Source organism: Bombina bombina, chromosome 12 (genome assembly GCF_027579735.1).
Source record: "Bombina bombina isolate aBomBom1 chromosome 12, aBomBom1.pri, whole genome shotgun sequence".
Taxonomy (NCBI): Eukaryota; Metazoa; Chordata; class Amphibia; order Anura; family Bombinatoridae; genus Bombina; species Bombina bombina.
Window position 1 is genome coordinate 107,682,992 of NC_069510.1, and position 19,673 is coordinate 107,702,664.

The 19,673-nt window shown below is 37.6% G+C and overlaps 1 protein-coding gene across 1 annotated transcript in view; it reads right to left on the reverse strand.

Moving 5' to 3' along the window:
• COL27A1 (collagen type XXVII alpha 1 chain) overlaps nucleotides 1–19,673 on the reverse strand; it is a 591,531-nt gene that overhangs the window by 274,473 nt on the left and 297,385 nt on the right. The window contains exons 27-28 of the mRNA XM_053696152.1: nucleotides 18,523–18,576; nucleotides 18,133–18,186 (exon numbers count right to left, since the gene is read on the reverse strand). Of these exons, the coding sequence (XP_053552127.1) occupies nucleotides 18,133–18,186; nucleotides 18,523–18,576 (108 nt within the window). The remainder of the gene's footprint in view (nucleotides 1–18,132; nucleotides 18,187–18,522; nucleotides 18,577–19,673) is intronic.

A 19,673-nucleotide genomic window follows, 5' to 3' on the forward strand; every position in this document is an offset into this window, starting at 1 on the left:
GTGCTGATTTATTTAGTCTTTCTATGTCCCATTAAAATATTAATTCACAGCAGGCTACTAACAAATTCTTATCACAAAAGAACCATGATGATATCTCCTGCTTTAGCAGTGGGTAACAGCCCCTTATGCAATATGGTTCAGCACAGGCCTTTGTGTCTGCTCTCTCAAGACTGTATTCCCTTTCTATCCAAGAGAGAAAATTACAGTAACGTTATGGTTTCTGGAATCTGCGAAACTGCTGAACTGCCCACATTAATTGTTTCCAGCTATTTCACTCTTTGTCGAGTGTCAACTATAATTGATGTCACAGAAACATATAAACTGCTAGCAATTGTATAACCGCTTTATAAAAGATATCGAAAAGTGATCAGCTGGGAAGACTTGACGCTTTGGGACAACCCCATTTATACCCTGTGCCCAGTATTAAGGGATTGGAAAACCTCCTTATGGTAATGATTATCACATAATAAAAGAGATTACACACAGCAGCCAGATAAGCTCATCATAAAAATCAGACTTTAGCACAGATACATTTCAGGAAGCCTTTCTGTGTCATTGAAACTGTATCAGAGATGGCACCAGCCCCCTGTGTATCAGCAAGCTTCGTCTAATTTGTACTAGTGTTGCTATGTAAACAGCAGTCCCCCCTACATGCACTGCTGACCCTGACACAAAGGAGTTAAAGGGTCATGAAACCACATTTTTCTCTTCTGATTCAGAAGGAGCCATACAATTCAAAAAACTTTCCGTTTTACATCTTTAGCAAATTTGCTTTATTCTCATAATATTTTTTGTTGAGGAGATACTTAGGTAGGACGCACGACATAACAGGTAAAAAAAGTGCTGTCATCTAGTGCAAATGTTTAACGTTTTTGTAAAACTGCAGCCATATAGTGCTGCAGACAGGCACGTGCACGCTCCCGAGTTTAGTTCCCGGCTTTTCAACAAAGGATACCAACAGAATGAATAAAATGTGATAAAAAAAAGTACATTGGAAAGCTGTATAAAATGTTTTGGTCTACCTGAATTATGAAAGAAAAAGTTTGGTTTCATGTCCATTTAAAGGGACAATGAACCCAAATTTTTTCTTTCGTGAATCAGATAGACCATGAAATTTTAAGCAGCTTTCTAATTTACTCCTGTTATCAATCTTTCTTCATTCTCTTGGTATCTTTATTTGAAATGCAAGAATGTAAGTTCAGATGCCGGCCCATTTTTGGTGAACAACCTGGGTTGTCCTTGCTGATTGGTGGATAAATTTTACCTCTTTGTTTACCTTGTATCTAAACCTCTTTTGACAGCCCCCTTATCACATGGCTATTTATTTATCTATTGACTTGCATTTTAGCCAATTAGTGCTGTGTCCTGTACAATTCCACAGGAGTGAGCACAATGTAATCTATATAGCACACATGAAATAGCAGTGTCTTGCTGTGAAAAGCTAATAAAAAAGCATGTGATACAAGGCTGTCTATAGTGGCTTAGAAACAGGCAGAAATTTAGAGGTTTAAATGTTATATTAAAGTGAATGTAAATTTTGATGCTAAAGTGCCTGGTTTTTAAAAATTTGATTAAAAATAGGGGCACTTTAATTCATCAAAATTTACATTTCACTCGTGTTGTGAAAAAAACGTACCTTTTAATCTTGACAGCAGCTCTAGCTTCCCCCGGTCGTCAAAAAGCCTCTTACTGGGTCTAAAATGAGGAATCCGGCTTCCTCCAATCACAGTGTTGAATCAGACACTGATTCCTCCGGGGGGGAAGCCGTGATTGGAGGATGACCGATCCATCATTTCTGGTGTCAGAAATGGCTTGCGACGACCGGGGGAAGCTGGAGCGACTGTCAAGATTAAAAGGTACGTTTTTTGATCAATTAAAGTACCCCTGTTTTTAATCAAATTTTTAAAAACCGGCACTTTAGCATCAAAATTTACATTCACTTTAATATAACAATATTGGTTGTGCAAAGCTGGGGAATGGCTAGTAAAGGCGTTATCTATGTTTTTAGACAAAAACAATTTTGGTGTTGACTGTCCCTTTAACGGCACTGCATATTCTTATGCAAAACCCTAAATAATTCCCATATGTTGCACCACCCAAGCTAACTGGAAACCAAAGCTAGGTAAAAGGTAGAATACACAGGTGCAAAGCTTGTTCATTTAAAACAGGGTGATTCTTCTTTTGTATTCTAGCTTCTCCATAAAATCAGAGCCCTAATGTAAAACCACGCAGTAAATGGAGGTCACACACCGATATCTGATCTCAATAGCTTCTCCAGGTGAGAAGTGTCTGGATAAATCACAAGCCATGGCTACAACAGCTGCGTGCTGTCAAAAGTACAAGCGCAAATAGCTGTTCTAATACAAAGTGTCCTGACCTGTATTTTGATGTGCTTAGATAGAGTAAACAGCTTGATATTTTTGTATAGAATATTTATTTATGCATAACAAAACAACTTTGCAATATACTTGCATTATTTATTTTGTTATTTTTTTTAATATAATTTGATTTTGAAAATGTTGGCTTTTCTAATTCTCAGAACTGTAAATGCACACTTCAGACTTCTCAAGGCTAACACTGCTGCATATCTTTCCCTAACTGGCCATAACTGACAACAGCTGCAAAATAGTGCACTTTATACTGACAGTGGCTTGTTGTTTAAAGCCCGGATAGGCTCATCATAAAAAGGCAAATTGTGGATGGAGTGGGGTCAGCAACCTTTGGCTCCCAGATGTTTTGTAACTACATTTCCCATGATGCTCTAGATAGCCTAAAGAGTGTCTCAGCATCGTGGGAAATGTAGTTCCAAAACATCTGGGAGCCGAAGGTTGCTGACCCCTCTATTGGAAAACAATTGCAGCCATAAAGAATGGTAATTTGCTTTAAAAACATCTAGACTTGGTTGATATGTTTTTCTATAGAAACACAACAGAAATTTCATGCAATTACAAGGTGTTGACTGCCCTATATTTCTATACAGTGCTTTATGGTCCAGTCAGATGCAACAAATTCCTAAATACCAGACAGCAAGCACTAAATGTGAGCTTTCTGTAAAATAATAATATTTACTTAGCTCTGGAGCATCTGTTCCTAAGCTGTCCATAACTTTTTGTGAAAGGCAAAATTTTACATAAAGGAGATATACATATAAAAGCAAGTAAAAGATACAGGGGTATATTTATCAAACTCCGATTGGAGCTTGATGCCCCGTGTTTCTGGCGAGCCTGCAGGCTCGCCAGAAACAGCAGTTATGAAGCAGCGGTCACAAATACATCGCCGGAAATCAACCCGATCGAGTACGATCGGGTTGATTGACACCCCCTGAGTCTGCAGGGGGCGGCGTTGCACCAGCAGCTATTGTGAGCTGCTGGTGCAATGCTGAATACGGCGAGCGTATTGCTCGCCGTATTCAGCGAGATCTGGTGGACCTGATCCGCACTGTCGGATCTGGTCCGACAGACCTTGATAAATATGGGCCACAGACTCTCATTTAAAAAAAAATCACCCTTTCCTTCTATAAAGCACAAAAAGCTTAGAGAAATGTCCTTATTTTGGATCAGTTCTATAAGCAGCACTCCCCAACAATGACTCAGAGCCTGAAACCCCATCGTTTTAAATGGTAGTAAGACTCATTCCCTTCCAACTATATAAGGTGACAATTTCCATATATCTTGGCTCCTCCTATTAGTATTCACTGATAAAAAAAAAATACCAAGAAGTAGAATACAGGGGTGTAAAAGAAGCTAAAAACGGGTATTTTATATTTATAAGTTAGCAGAGAATTAATACGATTTCTCCCAGTTCTGGCCTCAGTAGAGTACTTCTGAAAAGTGTGAGGAGTCCATAATGCAGCGTTATGTAGGTCATCAGCAGAAATATCTGCTTCAGCTGTACACAAAGTAACAACTGCCCATGTAAAATAAACCTCAGAGGTACAGATATATTCATGTCTGATAAAGCTTAGATGCAGCAAACAATCCATCCGTAAATCCTGTGACATATCCGTACAGAAGAGTTTGTCTCCATTTTTCGTCCTCTCATTATTATTTATGGGAGGGATTGCCAACTGGTGGTCCATGGGCCATACGAAGCCCTCTGCACTAGTTTTGACGGCCTCCAGGAAAAAAGTAGAACTAATAATGTGTGTCATGGTTTTTGTGGTCCCTGAGTAAAAAAATAACTGAAAATGTGTGCTTTGGAGACTTTTGGTAGGTGGCAATAATCCAAAAGATCCCTCTGCAGGGGAGAAAAGCATAAAGATGGTAACCTGCCACCTAACCTAAATCTGGTCCTGTACTACTGGGCAGTTTTAGGAAATCTATTATGTGTGTCTAATAGCCATACATTTCTAAACGGCCCTTAAAGGACCAGTCAACACAGTAGATTTCCATAATCAACAAATGCAAGATAACAAGACAATGCAATAGCACTTAGTCTGAACTTCAAATGAGTAATAGATTTTTTTTCTGAGAATTTTAAAAGTTATGTCTTTTTCCACTCCCGCTGTACCATGTGACAGCCATCAGCCAATCACAAATACATACACGTACCATGTGACAGCCATCAGCCATTCACAAATGCATGCACACTTATTCTTGCACATGCTCAGTAGGAGCTGGTGACTCAAAAAGTTTAAATATAAAAAGAATGTGCACATTTTGTTAATAGAAGTAAATTGAAAAACATTTACTTTGTGCAAGTGAACCTTCTGCATAACCTATAGAATGCCAGGTAAGAAAATAAATAAACATATAGGCTGGACTGATGTCCTATTGAGGTAACAAATACAGAAACAAAGAGTGAGAAGAGAGTATTATATATAGGTAACACTCTCTTTGTTGAACTGCTGAAGTCTCTCTCAGTCTCTCCCAAAAACTGCTCAGATGTCACCAATACCATAATGTGGGGGCAAATGGCAGCTTATACAAAAAGAAAAAGGAAGCAGCAATGTAACAGATAAATAGAATTCCTAACAAAAATAAAACAAGTGCTGTGATTGAAAAGTTGAATTTCAATTTATGAAGAAATATTTTATTGTTGTTTTTGTTTTTTTTATGAAGGCTGTGTGTATTTTCCAAAGAACTAGAGGCCTAAAGTTAATGTGTTTCTCTCACTTCTTTTTTGAGAATATAACTTTAAGAAAAGGGGAGGGCCAAACAGAGAAGCTGGGACAACCTTTTAAAGGGACAGTCTGCTCCAAAATTATTGTTTTTTTGCATAGACTATATTGTAATATTGATATACTTTATAACATCAAAAACACTAAATCTCTGCCTGTGTTTAAGCCCCTGCAGGCCGCCTTTATCTCAGTCCATTTTATAAGCTTTTCACAGCTAGACAAAGCTAGTTAATGTGTACCATATAGATAACACTGTGCTCACTCCTGTGCAGTTACAAATGAGACCTCACTGATTATCTAAAATGTAAGTTGTAAAGAGCAATGAGATAAGGGGGCAGTCTGCAAAGGCTTAGATAAAAGGTAATGACAGAGGTAAAAAGTGTATTAATATAACGGTATTGGATAAACAAAACTGGGGAATGGTTAATAAAGGGATTATTTATCTTTTTTAAACAATAACAATTTTGGAGTAGTGTGTCCCTTTAAAGAAGTGGTGTCCAACTCACATTATTTGCAAAGAATCGATTAGTGTTGCCAAAGAATATAACATTAAAAGACACTCGATACAATTCACAAACATAGCAATATATGTAGGTACTGGTAGTGTGTGGCGTGAGTCGCATTTGTATGGAAAATGGCCCACGACTCAAATGAGTTTGACATCCCTGCTTAAAAGGATCAGTAGCTTTGCATAAACAACAAATAAAACATGATAAAAAGACAATGCATGCGTATATTCTGTGACTTCTTGCACATGCTCAGTCGGAGCTGGGGTCTCAAAAAGTGTAAATATAAAAAGGCTGCGCATTTTGTTAAAGGGACACTCAAGTCAAAATTAAACTTTCATGATTCAGATAGAACATGCAATTTTAAACAACTTTGCAATTAGCTTCCATTAAAAAAACGTGCACAGTCTTTTTATATTTACACTTTTTGAGACCCCAGCTCCTACTGAGCATGTGCAAGAATTCATAGAATATACGTATATGCATTTGTGATTGGCTGATGGCTGTCACATGATACAGAAGTGGAAAAAGACATAACTTTGCAATTTGCCACATAAAAAATCTACTACTCATTTGAAGTTCAGACTAAGTGCTATTGCATTGTCTTGTTATGTTCCATTTGTTGATTATGCAAATCTGCTGTATTTACTGGTCCTTTAATGGAAGTAAATTGGAAAGTTGTTTAAATTGCATACTCTCTCTGAATCCTGAAAGTGTGTGTATATATATATATATATATATATATATACACACATAGTTGTGCTTAAAGTTTACATATCCTGGCAGAATTTATGATTTCTTGGCCATTTTTCAGAGAATATGAATGATAACACAAAAACTTTTCTTTCACTCATGGTTAGTGTTTGGCTGAAGCCATTTATTATCAATCCACTGTGTTTACTCTTTTTAAATCATAATGACAACTACCCAAATGAACCTGATCAAAAGTTTACATACCCTGGTGATTTTGGCCTGATAACATGCACACAAGTTGACACAAAGGGGTTTGAATGGCTATTAAAGGTAACCATCCTCACCTGTGATCTGTTTGCTTGTAATTAGTGTGTGTGTATAAAAGGTCAATGAGTTTCTGGACTCCTGACAGACCCTTGCATCTTTCATCCAGTGCTGCACTGATGATTCTGGATTCTGAGTCATGGGGAAAGCAAAAGAATTGTCAAAGGATCTGCAGGAAAAGGTAGTTGAGCTGTATAAAACAGGAAAGAGATATAAAAAGATATCCAAGGAATTGAGAATGCAAATCAGCAGTGTTCAAACTCTAATCTGTGTATATATATATATATATATATATATATATATATATATATAGAGAGAGAGAGAGACACAGAGAGAGGGAGAGAGAATTTGTCTTTTTAATTGTAAGATCTATTTGAGTCAATTAAAAATATTGTGTTTCATGTCCCTTTAATGCACTAAAGTTTTGCACATTGTAAGTAAACATTTCTGTTTAGTAGTAAGATTCATAAACTATGTTGTGTTTTTCTTTCTTACAGTCAGTGGAATATTATGTCATTCATTTTACATAATTTGTGTGGCTATGTTGCACATGTGTTTATATGTGCATATATACTGTATATGTACGTACATACATATTTGCACGTATAACCATAAATACACACATATAGATATGTTTATATATATATATATACACATATTTGACAGACATATATCCATTATAGCCCTTCCATTCAAATGCCTTGTCATTTTTTTAATATTTATATGACCTATTTTTATTAGTGTAACTGTTTATTTGAATGTATTTATGTTGTATTTAGTACAACTTTTTTATTTATCCCTAACCCTTTACAAGAGAACTTCGGGCTCGCTAACCCAACAAGTGCAAATTTAGTTGCGGTCGCGTTTACTTTCAACTTGTAATATGTGCCCCCGTCAGCCCGGGCTCCATATTTCAGTATCACCACTTGTAATGTAGTCTTTAGTAAGGTGTTTCTGTATATATGCATTACTGGTAAACTGTTGAGATGGTTCTACGTTACACAATGATATTGTTTTTGTATTATTAGAATATGTGCTGGTCAGTATGTGTGACAATGGCTCCTCGTGCACAACAATACAAGGATGTCTAGGCCAGTGATTTTTAACCTTTTTTGCCGTGGCACACTTTTTTACATTAAAAAATCCTGTGGCACACCACCATCCCAAAATTTAAAAAAAATCACACATTGTAGCCTAATACAGCATATATATATACACATACACACAAACACACACATACTGTATGTATTGTGCTGTTATGCCATGCCTCCTACAAACTACCCCTGCACTGGGAGTAAAAAACAAGCAAAGTTTAAAAAATATGTCACACTGTTGTCAGTCTGCTGTGGCACACCTGAGGATCTCTCACGGCACACTAGTGAAAAACAATGGTCTAGGCATTTAGCTAAGATTCCAGCACCTGAAACTGTAACCAGCTTTAATAGAAGATGAGACTTCACAATGACACGATGACAATTCCCCTTCTGCCCTGCGGATTTTTTGAGATCGGCTCCATTTTTTAGTAGGATTTAGGCTCTTCCTGACATCAAGAGCTTTTGGGAAGGATATGCCAAAAAGGAGTCAGACTTTTCCAGCACCAAGAGTAGCCTCAGGGGGGTTTGAAGATGTCTGAAGTTTGAAAAATGACTGGAATTCTCTCAGTGACCTGAAGCTGGTTCTGTGGCCTGGACATTGTGTGCTCTTTAGCTTATGGAGAAGGGCAGAGAGCATTTGATATTATTATTATCCATATATAATCACACACAGCGGACAAAAACAGAAATATAAGGCAAAGCAACGTTACCAACACACTAAAGTACTGCTGGGTTAAACCCACTGTGACTGATCAAGATTTGTACAAGATGAAAATATCATTTTATAAAAATATTTTTGGGAGTTACTGGTTATGTCAGTGAAATGTCTAACGCTAGTTTAATGGATATTAAACAACATGAAATTGTAATATACAATGTGTAATTATATGTAGTTAAAAAAAATTTTTTTATTTTGTCCTATTTTCTTGTAACTTAACTCTGAAAAATTTTGTTTTTCTATATGCAACTGAGTTTCTATAAAGTAATGGGACATGGCAGTGTTTTAACTTAAGTTTTCCCCTTATCTGTCCTTCCTGCAAAGGTCAATTAGGGACAGATATAAAACAGGCAATAAAAGAGACTATCCAAAACAAGGTTTAGTGAAACATAGGATTATCTAAAAGGGTTTTCACTCAGCCTTGTTTGCACAGAGAAAAAAAAGAAAACTGGTTCAAACGTGGCAGCGCCCATTACTTTGTAGAAATTAAACCTTTACACTTACATTTTCAATATTTAAACAAATAATATAACTGATAACAATACAACTATATATTATTTTAAGGCTAAGCTTCCAATGGCTGACAAAGGGACCTTGCGACTATACCACTATTAGCTATTAAAGCTATCACCTGCAAATCATTTTTAATATTTTCTAACAAAAGGATTTTTACTTTCCTTATTAAGATGAAAAATACTTTTTTTTCTTTTCTAATTCTAAAAACATGCAAGTTCATAGCAATGAAATCCAGAAAGAAGAGCAGAAATTCACCTGCAATACCACCCTAGGAGCAGCAGAGGGCAGTATACCATGACATGTTAAATATTTCCTCTGGGACCAATTGCCTAACCGGAGTGTTAAATGGATCAATGCTCTGAAGTTAAATGGATCAATGCTCTGAGCACGCTGTATATGTGCATTTGAAAATCAAACTGGTTCTACAGGGTCCTTAAAAGTGATCTATGATAAGTGAAATAAAACTAAAGCCACCCACAACAAAACTGATTATTGTACCAGATAAACATATCAACCATACATGAAGAATTTATTGATGTCAACATAATTGCTTAAAGAAAGGCTGTGCAATCAGATTTCAGTATCTGATGAACCAATTCCAGTCTGAAATTGTAAAAGCTCCGGAGACGTTCTCCAGAAAACACAGGAATGAGCAAAATGAATCAGAATTAATTTATTTGCATAGAAAATTGACTTGGTAAATAGCACAACCTTCATAATAACTCTCTGAACAGAGATTCTTACAGTGGAGTAAACAGTTCTGTTAAATGTTTTGTGGGTGATGTGCGAGTCTAGACATTGCCAGCACTAACCAATTTCTAAAGTAACTTATTGAAGCACGGATGTGAGGGCTATGGTCCAATTGACTGCAATGGAACGGACAAGTTGCCTGACTTGGACCGCAGATAAAATAGGGGGGGGAGTGATAAGTGTTTGCCAAGACAATAATTACACATGGCACTGGTGCCTAATTTCACCGCATTATTAAGAACAACTAAATCAGAAAGCAATATTTGCGACCAACTGTGTGTGCTCCTCCAAATGGTGTGTGGACTTTGGCTATTAAAAAATAACAGTGAAAAGATCTTTATACGGCTATATTGCTCCCTACATTGAATGTAATATCATTCAGCAATTGCATCTTTCTCCTGCTGCTCTTAGTAAACACATAATCCCATTTACAGATTCATTCTTTCTAACTCATAATTTACTAAAAATATTCTATCCTCACACCTGCGTCACTCCCTCTCTTTTAGACTGTAAGCTTAAAGGGACACTGAAACCAAATTTGTTCATTTGTAATTCAGAAAGAGCATGCAATTTTAAGCAACTTTCTAATTTACTCCTATTATCAATTTTTCTTCGTTCTCTTGCTATCATTATTTGAAAAAGAAGGCATCTAAACTCTATTTTGGTTTCAGTACTCTGGACAGCACTTTTTTATTGATGATGAATTTATCCACCAATCAGAAAGGACAACCCAGGTTGTTCACCAAAAATGGGCCGGCATCTAAACTTACATTCGTGCATTTCAAATAAAGATACCAAGAGAATGAAGAAAATTTGATAATAGGAGTAAATTCGAAATTTGCTTAAAATTTCATGCTCAATCTGAATCACGAAATTAAATTTTTGGGTACAGTGTCCCTTTAAGATCCTTTCTACCTGTAAGCCACCCCTTCAATATTGGCACTTTCAGAGAAGAACTTGCCCTAAATACCCGAGAATTTTGGCATTTTTGCTATTACTCCATTTAAACAGAAATAGAGCCTTAGCTTTTTTTTACCGATTTACCTCTCAAAACTATATAAATTTTTTTTTAAAGGGACACTGTACCCAAAATTTTTCTTTCGTGATTCAGATTGAGCATGAAATTTTAAGCAACTTTCTAATTTACTCCTATTATCAAATTTTCTTCATTCTCTTGGTATCTTTATTTGAAATGCAAGAATGTAAGTTTAGATGCCGGCCCATTTTTGGTGAACAAGCTGGGTTGTCCTTGCTGATTGGTGGATAAATTCATCCACCAATAAAAAAGTGCTGTCCAGAGTACTGAAACCAAAAAAAAGCTTAGATGTCTTCTTTTTCAAATAATGATAGCAAGAGAACAAAGAAAAATTGATAATAGGAGTAAATTAGAAAGTTGCTTAAAATTGCATGCTCTATCTGAATCACGAAAGAAAAAATTTGGGTACAGTGTCCCTTTAAGTAGACAACCCAAGGCAGGGTCGGCTCCAAGGGGGGCCTTGAAGGCCGCCTCTAATCTAAATGCATTTTGAAAGGTTTTTAGGCCGGGCCTAAGATCACAGTGCATTTTTGAGGCGTTGATAGAAGCCGGTAGCCATTTATAGACTTATATTTATATGATACAATCATATTCTAATAGGTTCACAGTACATAGGTTGTATTAAGTAACCCGATATTCGTTAGGTATTGCGAAACAGGTATAGCTAAATCTAATCTACAAAATTACCAGTACCTGAAAACCTTGTATCCTCACTGCTATTGCAAACAAAGGGGTTAATAGCATGGAGGGGGGGGGGGGATTTGGGGTGCATGGCTGTTTACGGGACATGATTGAGATTGGATCATGGTGGTTAAGGGGTGAATTGTTTTTAAGGAGCTATTGCACTGGGGGTCTCAAGTTTAATGGTTTTGTTTTAGTGCACTGCATAGGATTTAGACTTCATTCTTTTACCTAGTGATTTAGCACATATTCTCCAAATGTTAATAGTGGGGGATACGCCAGCCACAAGCTACACTTTCCTGCAGAATAGGTAGGTCTGCTCTTATTTTGACTCTCATACATGCTTTGTAAATGCGTGCTCCCTCATGGAAAAAAAAAATGCCCCCCCATTTCATTAGTTCTGGAGCCGACCCTGACCCAAGGTATTGATCTAGGCCTATTTTGGTATATCTCATGCCACCATTTCACCGCCAAATGCATTCATATAAAACATTTTTTTTTTTTAACTTTTTCACAGATTTTGGGTTTCTCACTGAAATTATTTACATACCACTTGTGCAATCATGGCACAAATGGTTGTAAAAGCTTCTCTGGGATCCCCTTTGTTCAGAAATAGCAGACATTCATGGTTTTGTCATTGCTTTTTTGGTAATTAGAAGGCCGCTAATTGCAGCTGCGCACCGCAGTTCTATTATTCCTGGCAGTAATGGGGCAGTAATTCAGGTAGCTTGTATTTTTAAAGGGATACTAAACCCACATTTTTATTCTTTCATTATACATATAGAGCAGGTAGTTTTAGACAACTTTCTAATTTACTCCTAGTATCAATTTGTCTTTGTCCTCTTGCTATCTTTATTTGAAAAGCAGGAATGCAAAGCTTGGGAGCCAGCCCATTTTTTGTTTAGCACCTGGGTTGCGTGTTGCTGATTGGTTGCTAAATGTAGCCACCAATAAGCAAGCACTATCCAGGGTGCTGAACTTAAAATGGGCCGACTACTTAGCTTTACATTCCTGCTGTTCCAATAAAGATAGCAAGAGAATGAAGGAAAATTGATTATAGGAGTAAATTAGAAAGTTGCTTAAAATTGCTGCTTTATCTGAATCATTAAAGAAAGAAATTGGGTTTAGTGTCCCTTTAATTTTAGCTTTAGTGTAGAGATTACCCTCCCACACCCTGATCACTCCTAAACAGCTCTCTTCACACTGTACTTGTTAGTGTACGTGCATGTAATGTACCCCATGAATATACATGTATGTATGTAATGTACCCCATGAATGTACGTGCATGTAACGTACCCCATGAATGTACGTGCATGTAATGTACCCCATGAATGTACGTGCATGTAATGTACCCCATGTAAATGTACCCCATGCATGTTTGTGTATTTTAATGTACCCCATGAATGTACGTGCATGTAATGTACCCCATGAATGTACGTGCATGTAATGTACCCCATGAATGTACGTGCATGTAATGTACCCCATGAATGTACGTGCATGTAATGTACCCCATGAATGTACGTGCATGTAATGTACCCCATGAATGTACGTGCATGTAATGTACCCCATGAATGTACGTGTATGTAATGTACCCCATGAATGTACGTGTATGTAATGTACCCCATGAATGTACGTGTATGTAATGTACCCCATCAATGTACGTGCATGTAATGTACCCCATGAATGTACGTGCATGTAATGTACCCCATGAATGTACGTGCATGTAATGTACCCCATGAATGTACGTGCATGTAATGTACCCCATGAATGTACGTGCATGTAATGTACCCCATGAATGTACGTGCATGTAATGTACCCCATGAATGTACGTGTATGTAATGTACCCCATGAATGTACGTGCATGTAATGTATCCCATGAATGTACGTGCATGTTATGTACCCCATGAATGTATGTGTATGTAATGTACCCCATGAATGTATGTGTATGTAATGTACCCCATGAATGTACGTGTATGTAATGTACCCCATGAATGTATTGTTATGTACGTGCATGTATTGTGATGTATGTGTATGTAATGTATCCCATGAATGTACGTGCATGTAATGTGATGTGCATGTATGTATTGTGATGTATGTGCATGTAATGTGATGTACGTGCATGTATTGTGATGTTGGTGCATGTGTTGTGATGTTGGTGCATGTATTGTGATGTTGGTGCATGTATTGTGCTGTATGTGCATGTAATGTGATGTACGTGCATGTAATGTGATGTACGTGCATGTAATGTGATGTACATGCATGTATTGTGATGTTGGTGCATGTATTGTGCTGTATGTGCATGTAATGTGATGTACATGCATGTAATGTGATGTACGTGCATGTATTGTGATGTTCGTGAATGTAATGTGATGTTCGTGAATGTAATGTGATGTTCGTGAATGTAATGTGATGTTCGTGCATGTAATGTGATGTTCGTGCATGTAATTGATGTACGTGCATGTAATGTGATGTACGTGCATGTAATGTGATGTTCGTGCATGTAATGTGATGTTCGTGCATGTAATTGATGTATGTGCATGTAATGTGATGTACGTGCATGTATTGTGATGTACGTGCATGTAATGTGATGTTCGTGCATGTAATGTGATGTTCGTGCATGTAATGTGATGTTCGTGCATGTAATGTGATGTTCGTGCATGTAATGTGATGTTCGTGAATGTAATGTGATGTTCGTGAATGTAATGTGATGTTCGTGCATGTAATTGATGTATGTGCATGTAATGTGATGTACGTGCATGTAATGTGATGTTCGTGCATGTAATGTGATGTTCGTGCATGTAATTGATGTATGTGCATGTAATGTGATGTACGTGCATGTATTGTGATGTTCGTGCATGTAATGTGATGTTCGTGCATGTAATGTGATGTTCGTGCATGTAATGTGATGTTCGTGCATGTAATGTGATGTTCGTGCATGTAATGTGATGTTCGTGCATGTAATGTGATGTTCGTGCATGTAATGGGATGTTCGTGCATGTATTGTGATGTTCGTGCATGTAATTGATGTATGTGCATGTAATGTGATGTATGTGCATGTAATGTGATGTACGTGCATGTAATGTGATGTTCGTGCATGTAATGTGATGTTCGTGCATGTAATGTGATGTACGTGCATGTATTGTGATGTTCGTGCATGTAATGTGATGTTCGTGCATGTAATGTGATGTTCGTGCATGTAATGTGATGTTCGTGCATGTAATGTGATGTTCGTGCATGTAATGTGATGTTCGTGCATGTAATGTGATGTTCGTGCATGTAATGGGATGTTCGTGCATGTATTGTGATGTTAGTGCATGTATTGTGATGTTAGTGCATGTATTGTTATGTACGTGCATGTATTGTTATGTACGTGCATGTATTGTTATGTACGTGCATGTATTGTGATGTTCGTGCATGTATTGTGATGTTCGTGCATGTATTGTGATGTACGTGCATGTCTTGTGATGTACGTGCATGTAATGTGATGTACGTGCATGTATTGTGATGTACGTGCATGTCTTGTGATGTACGTGCATGTCTTGTGATGTACGTTTACCCCTGTTCAGACGTGCACTGTTCTACATAAAGTCTCTCAGTGGGTGGCAGACAGATCATTTATGCAGGCGTGCATGCTTTCTCGCTTACAATCACAACATCCAGTATATTGACACCAGGGCACAAATGTTCTACAGCCAAATAAAACAACATGGCTACAACATTTCACTTTAGCAAAAGGCTTCTTTTTTTTTTTTTACAAATTAAAAAAGTCACTACTGCTTTGGTAACAAAGAAGATACAATTAAAACTCAATCATAAGATTTTTTTTTATTTTTTTTAGCACTGAGCAGTTATTATTTCTAGATCATTTTGTGTAAAGCTTTGTTTAAATCCTATCAAATATGTCATACTTTTATACAACTAATTTAATATTGTCTGTTAAAGGGACAGTCTACTCCAAAACGGTGATAGTTTAAAAAGATAGATAATCCCTTTATTACCCATTCCCCAATTTTGTTTAACCAACTTTGTTATATTAATATATTTTACCTCTGATTACCTGTATCTAAGTCTCTGCAGACTGCCCCCTTATCTCAGGGCTGTTTACAACTTACATTTTAACTTAATGTTAAGATGAAAGTATATTAATATAACAATATAGGTTATGTAAAGCTGGGATGGGTATTAAAGTAGACTATAACAATTTTGGAGTAGACTGTCCCTTTAAGTCTGCATAGACCCATCAGGGACTCTATGTATTTTCTAAGTCTTTACTGGAGTCAACAAAAAATCTATTACAACATTTCTGTTGATTTTACAGAGTCATTTTTTTCCCTCTGAATTGTTGTAAGTACTATCCTCTGGTTTCACGCCAAACAAAGAATCACCAGCAATAACAGAAGCTCAGAGTCTATTTTTAGTAGAGACATTAAAATGTGAGTCATGGAAAAGTTAAAAAAAAAAAAAAAAGTCCAGTTTTCTTCTGTATCTCCCGCTAGTGATCTTCAGTAAATTCTCCGCTATCACCCAGGTTACAGGAGCTCTGGAAACTCCAGCTGATTTTATCAAAAGAATATAAACTGCTGCCAGAGGAAATCAGATCGTCTTAGAGAACTCTTCAGTCTTCCGAATGAATGTTGAATTGTTCCTAAGAAGCGGCTGCGCAACAATCGTCAATGGCGGAACGTTTTACTCTTCACTTATTCCTCACTGCTTGTTAACCCTGTGAGGGCTGTAAATTTATGACTTTTCTTGCTGAACTAATCTCGTACTTGACATCATATCTGATGCAAATTAGTCTCTTAAGTGAGAGTGCTGATGATGGTCAGCTGAAGATCTAGGCCACAGCAGCTTTATGCATGTGACGTTCTGATGTCTTGATCCAGCAGATGATGCATCTCATGCATTTATCCTAGTAAGGGAGCAATTACCCTAATGACTATGTCACCACAATCTAGACCTGAAGCCACTGCCCAAACATAGGGCTAGATTTATGAAGCCCCTATGGCAGCCCTACGGCAGCAAGTTCTCATAAGAACTTGCTCGCTGTGATTTATCAAGCAGCGGTCAAGAGACCGCTGCTTCCCTACGCTCTTCGCCACCTCTAAACTGGCGAAATTCAATCTCCTCGGTCGAGTCCGACCGAGGAGATTGACAGCTCCTGCCCGCGCGTGATTGGCTGTGCGCGGGCAGGGGGCAGGATTGCACGCGAGCGCAAAATTGTGCTCGTGTGTAATGCCAAATACCTGCAGGTAATTTCGCCCCGCCACAGGCAAGCTGAGGCGTACAGGGGCGCGTATACGCGCCCCTGTACGCCTCAGCTATAATAAATCTAGCCCATAATAACCAGGGGTCCCACCCTAAGTTCCATAAGCCATAATGTGGCCCTCCAGTGCTTTAGTTTACCCCATCACCCACCAGTCCTCAGCTTGTATTGCAACACAAAGTGTTACCCCTCTACAGAAGACCCAATCTTGCACTTTCACTGTAGATCCACATTTTTCTTTCATGATTCAGATAGAGCATGTCATTTTAATCAACTTTCCAATTTACTTCTATTATCACATTTTTTTTTTCTGTTGGTATCTTTTGTTGAAAAGCAGAGACAAGCTCAGGAGCGTGCATCTACCTAGGTATCTCTTCAACAAAGAATACCATGGGAATAAAGCAAATCTGATAATAGAAAGAAATTGGAAACTTTTTTTTTTAGAAATTCTATGTTCTGTTTCTGTCACATTTTTTGGGTTTCATATAGTTTAGATTCACTGTATTACCAGTCAGTTCCAGTAACTATATAGAGACGCTATCGGCCTCGGATCCCCTGTGATTGTAGTGCTGCTTTTAGACAGTCCCAGGAAACATAGCTCTGTGACCCAGTAACCAGGGCCTGTGTTATTTAGCTGTTCAGTCTACTAGGAAACAAAACCAGATTACACAAGAGACGAGGCAACGTGACTTTACGGCAATAAAAATGCCAACGCGTCATCAAAAAGATTGCACTGAACTTTAATTTTTTAATTTGTTCACACAGCAAAAGTGTTTTGAATCATGTTTACGCAGGAGATGGTTACAGTGGGAAATGGACGTATTTTGTGGGGTAAAATTGAGCATCTGTGTTTTATAGAGGGTAAAAATGGCAGCTCAGGAAAAGTCTCACTAACTGCCCCCTATTATACAGCGCACGTTTTGTTTTTCACGTAAGTAATAAATCTGAGTTGAGAAAAAAAGGAAAGAATTGTGTGGGTTAGATATAAAATCAATAGACTATTATTATAATGTAAAATCTTTACAGCCAAGTTAGCGCTTGGGAATAGTTCCGAGCTGCTGTTAATTTTCCCAATAACAAAAAAAAGTTGCTGAATTGTGGAATGATGAGTCAGGCGTTAAGCGATGCCGTTGTGAAGAACTGCCATTCATAGTCTGTGGTTAAGTCTGTTTTGGAGATTTTACAAAGTACACAATTCCCATAGTCCAAACTTGAGGGCTCGGGTCCAAAACGTTACATTTTATAAAGGAAGCACATTTTTAATATTAATGTGAACCTGAGAAATAGCTTTTTCCTCCTTTCTAAATACAAGAGACCCTCGATGTGCTCAGTTGGTTTAAACATTACCCCTATAAGTGAGAAGAGTTAAATTCTTACATTTTGCACCTGAATAAAATATTTAAAAAATAGAATGTTATTATAAAGCACTTACCCGTCGACCTTTTGGTCCCCGCACACCTGGCGACCCCCGCGACCCTTGCAAACCCTACAAACACAAGAGAAGAATGACTTGCTCATACTTTAACTGGCAACTAAAACAACATGAAAAATGAATATATAGTAGCTTTGTTTATATAAAATAATAGCCTCAGCTTTGAGGCTCTAACATAAGTAGAACTTGTATGACCTTGCACCCTGTTAATCAATTTTCTACCCAATATTTCTACTATTCTATTATGTCTTTAATTACCGTTATTTGCTGTAAAAATGAATGAACAATGATCTATTTTTATACAAAACAAAACTCTCCGTACCAGAAGGATAAATAAATGCATTGGAACATTTTATTAACAGTTAATAATCATCACACAATACTACTTACAGGTGGTCCAGGGGGGCCTGGGGGACCCGCAGGTCCTGGGTTACCAGTATGACCCTAAAATCAAGAGAGAAAAAAATGAGGATAATCTTAGAGATGATGTTCAAGTCCTGTGCGCCTATCAAGAGGCTGCTGAACCACATGATGATCACATCAATACAAGCTGAATGGGGAGTCTGTAAGGACAGGTCTCTTGCGGAGATGGAAACTTATTTTTTTTTTTACATAACACACATTATAGTGAAGGGTTTTACCACCTGACTTCTCATTAACTTTCCTTCCAGAAACAGTGAGGTCCTGGAACCTGTCAATGACAATGCAGAATTCTAAAGTAAAGGGGACTGGTAAATAGGATATTATATACTGCTCCCAATTACACAGACCACACCTTTTACAGGGGCAGTTAAATACACCCTGCGGCTCATCCAACCTTTTATAAGAAGAGTTTTTAAAAGCCCTTTTCAGTAGTAGCCTTGTGCATGCAGGAAATACCTGGTTCAACACACAAACTTCTAGAGCGGGGGTTAAAACCTAGGCTAATTTCGGTTAACAGAACTCCCTGTAAGTCCCAGCAGGGCAGACGTCAGAGCACACACTAGATTCAACCACAGTAGAAAAATACACTCCCCTAAGAAAAATAGGGAAATGTAAACAGAGGCCGGACTTATCTAAACACACACAGGCACCCAGTGAAATTATTTTAGGCTGACACAGAGTAAGTGACAGCACACAAGTCCCGCTTCATGCAGACGTCTTTAGATTTTGCATCCCATATGATGTGAGGCTTTCTGTCTACTGAGGTTATTGTGTATCTGGATATCAATATAGAATTTAATCTCCTGTCTGCCAGCTATGGCCCTGCTAAAAGAGTCACAAAAGAGGAATTTATGTGCACAGGTGTTTAAAGACACAAGGAAATCTTACTTGTATCACACATTGTGCTATTTTTGATGGGGTATGGATCATACTCAGTGATTCTAATAAGAGATTATCGAAATATGTCCCTGGCATTTAGGATGATCAAAGAAGACATTTATATTCTTGGAGTTAAAGGGACATTCTAGCCAAAACTGGAATCAACGTAGATGCATTTCACTTTTGAGTTGGAGAATTTTTGTAATATACATGTATTAGCACAAATGTTCCTAAAAAAA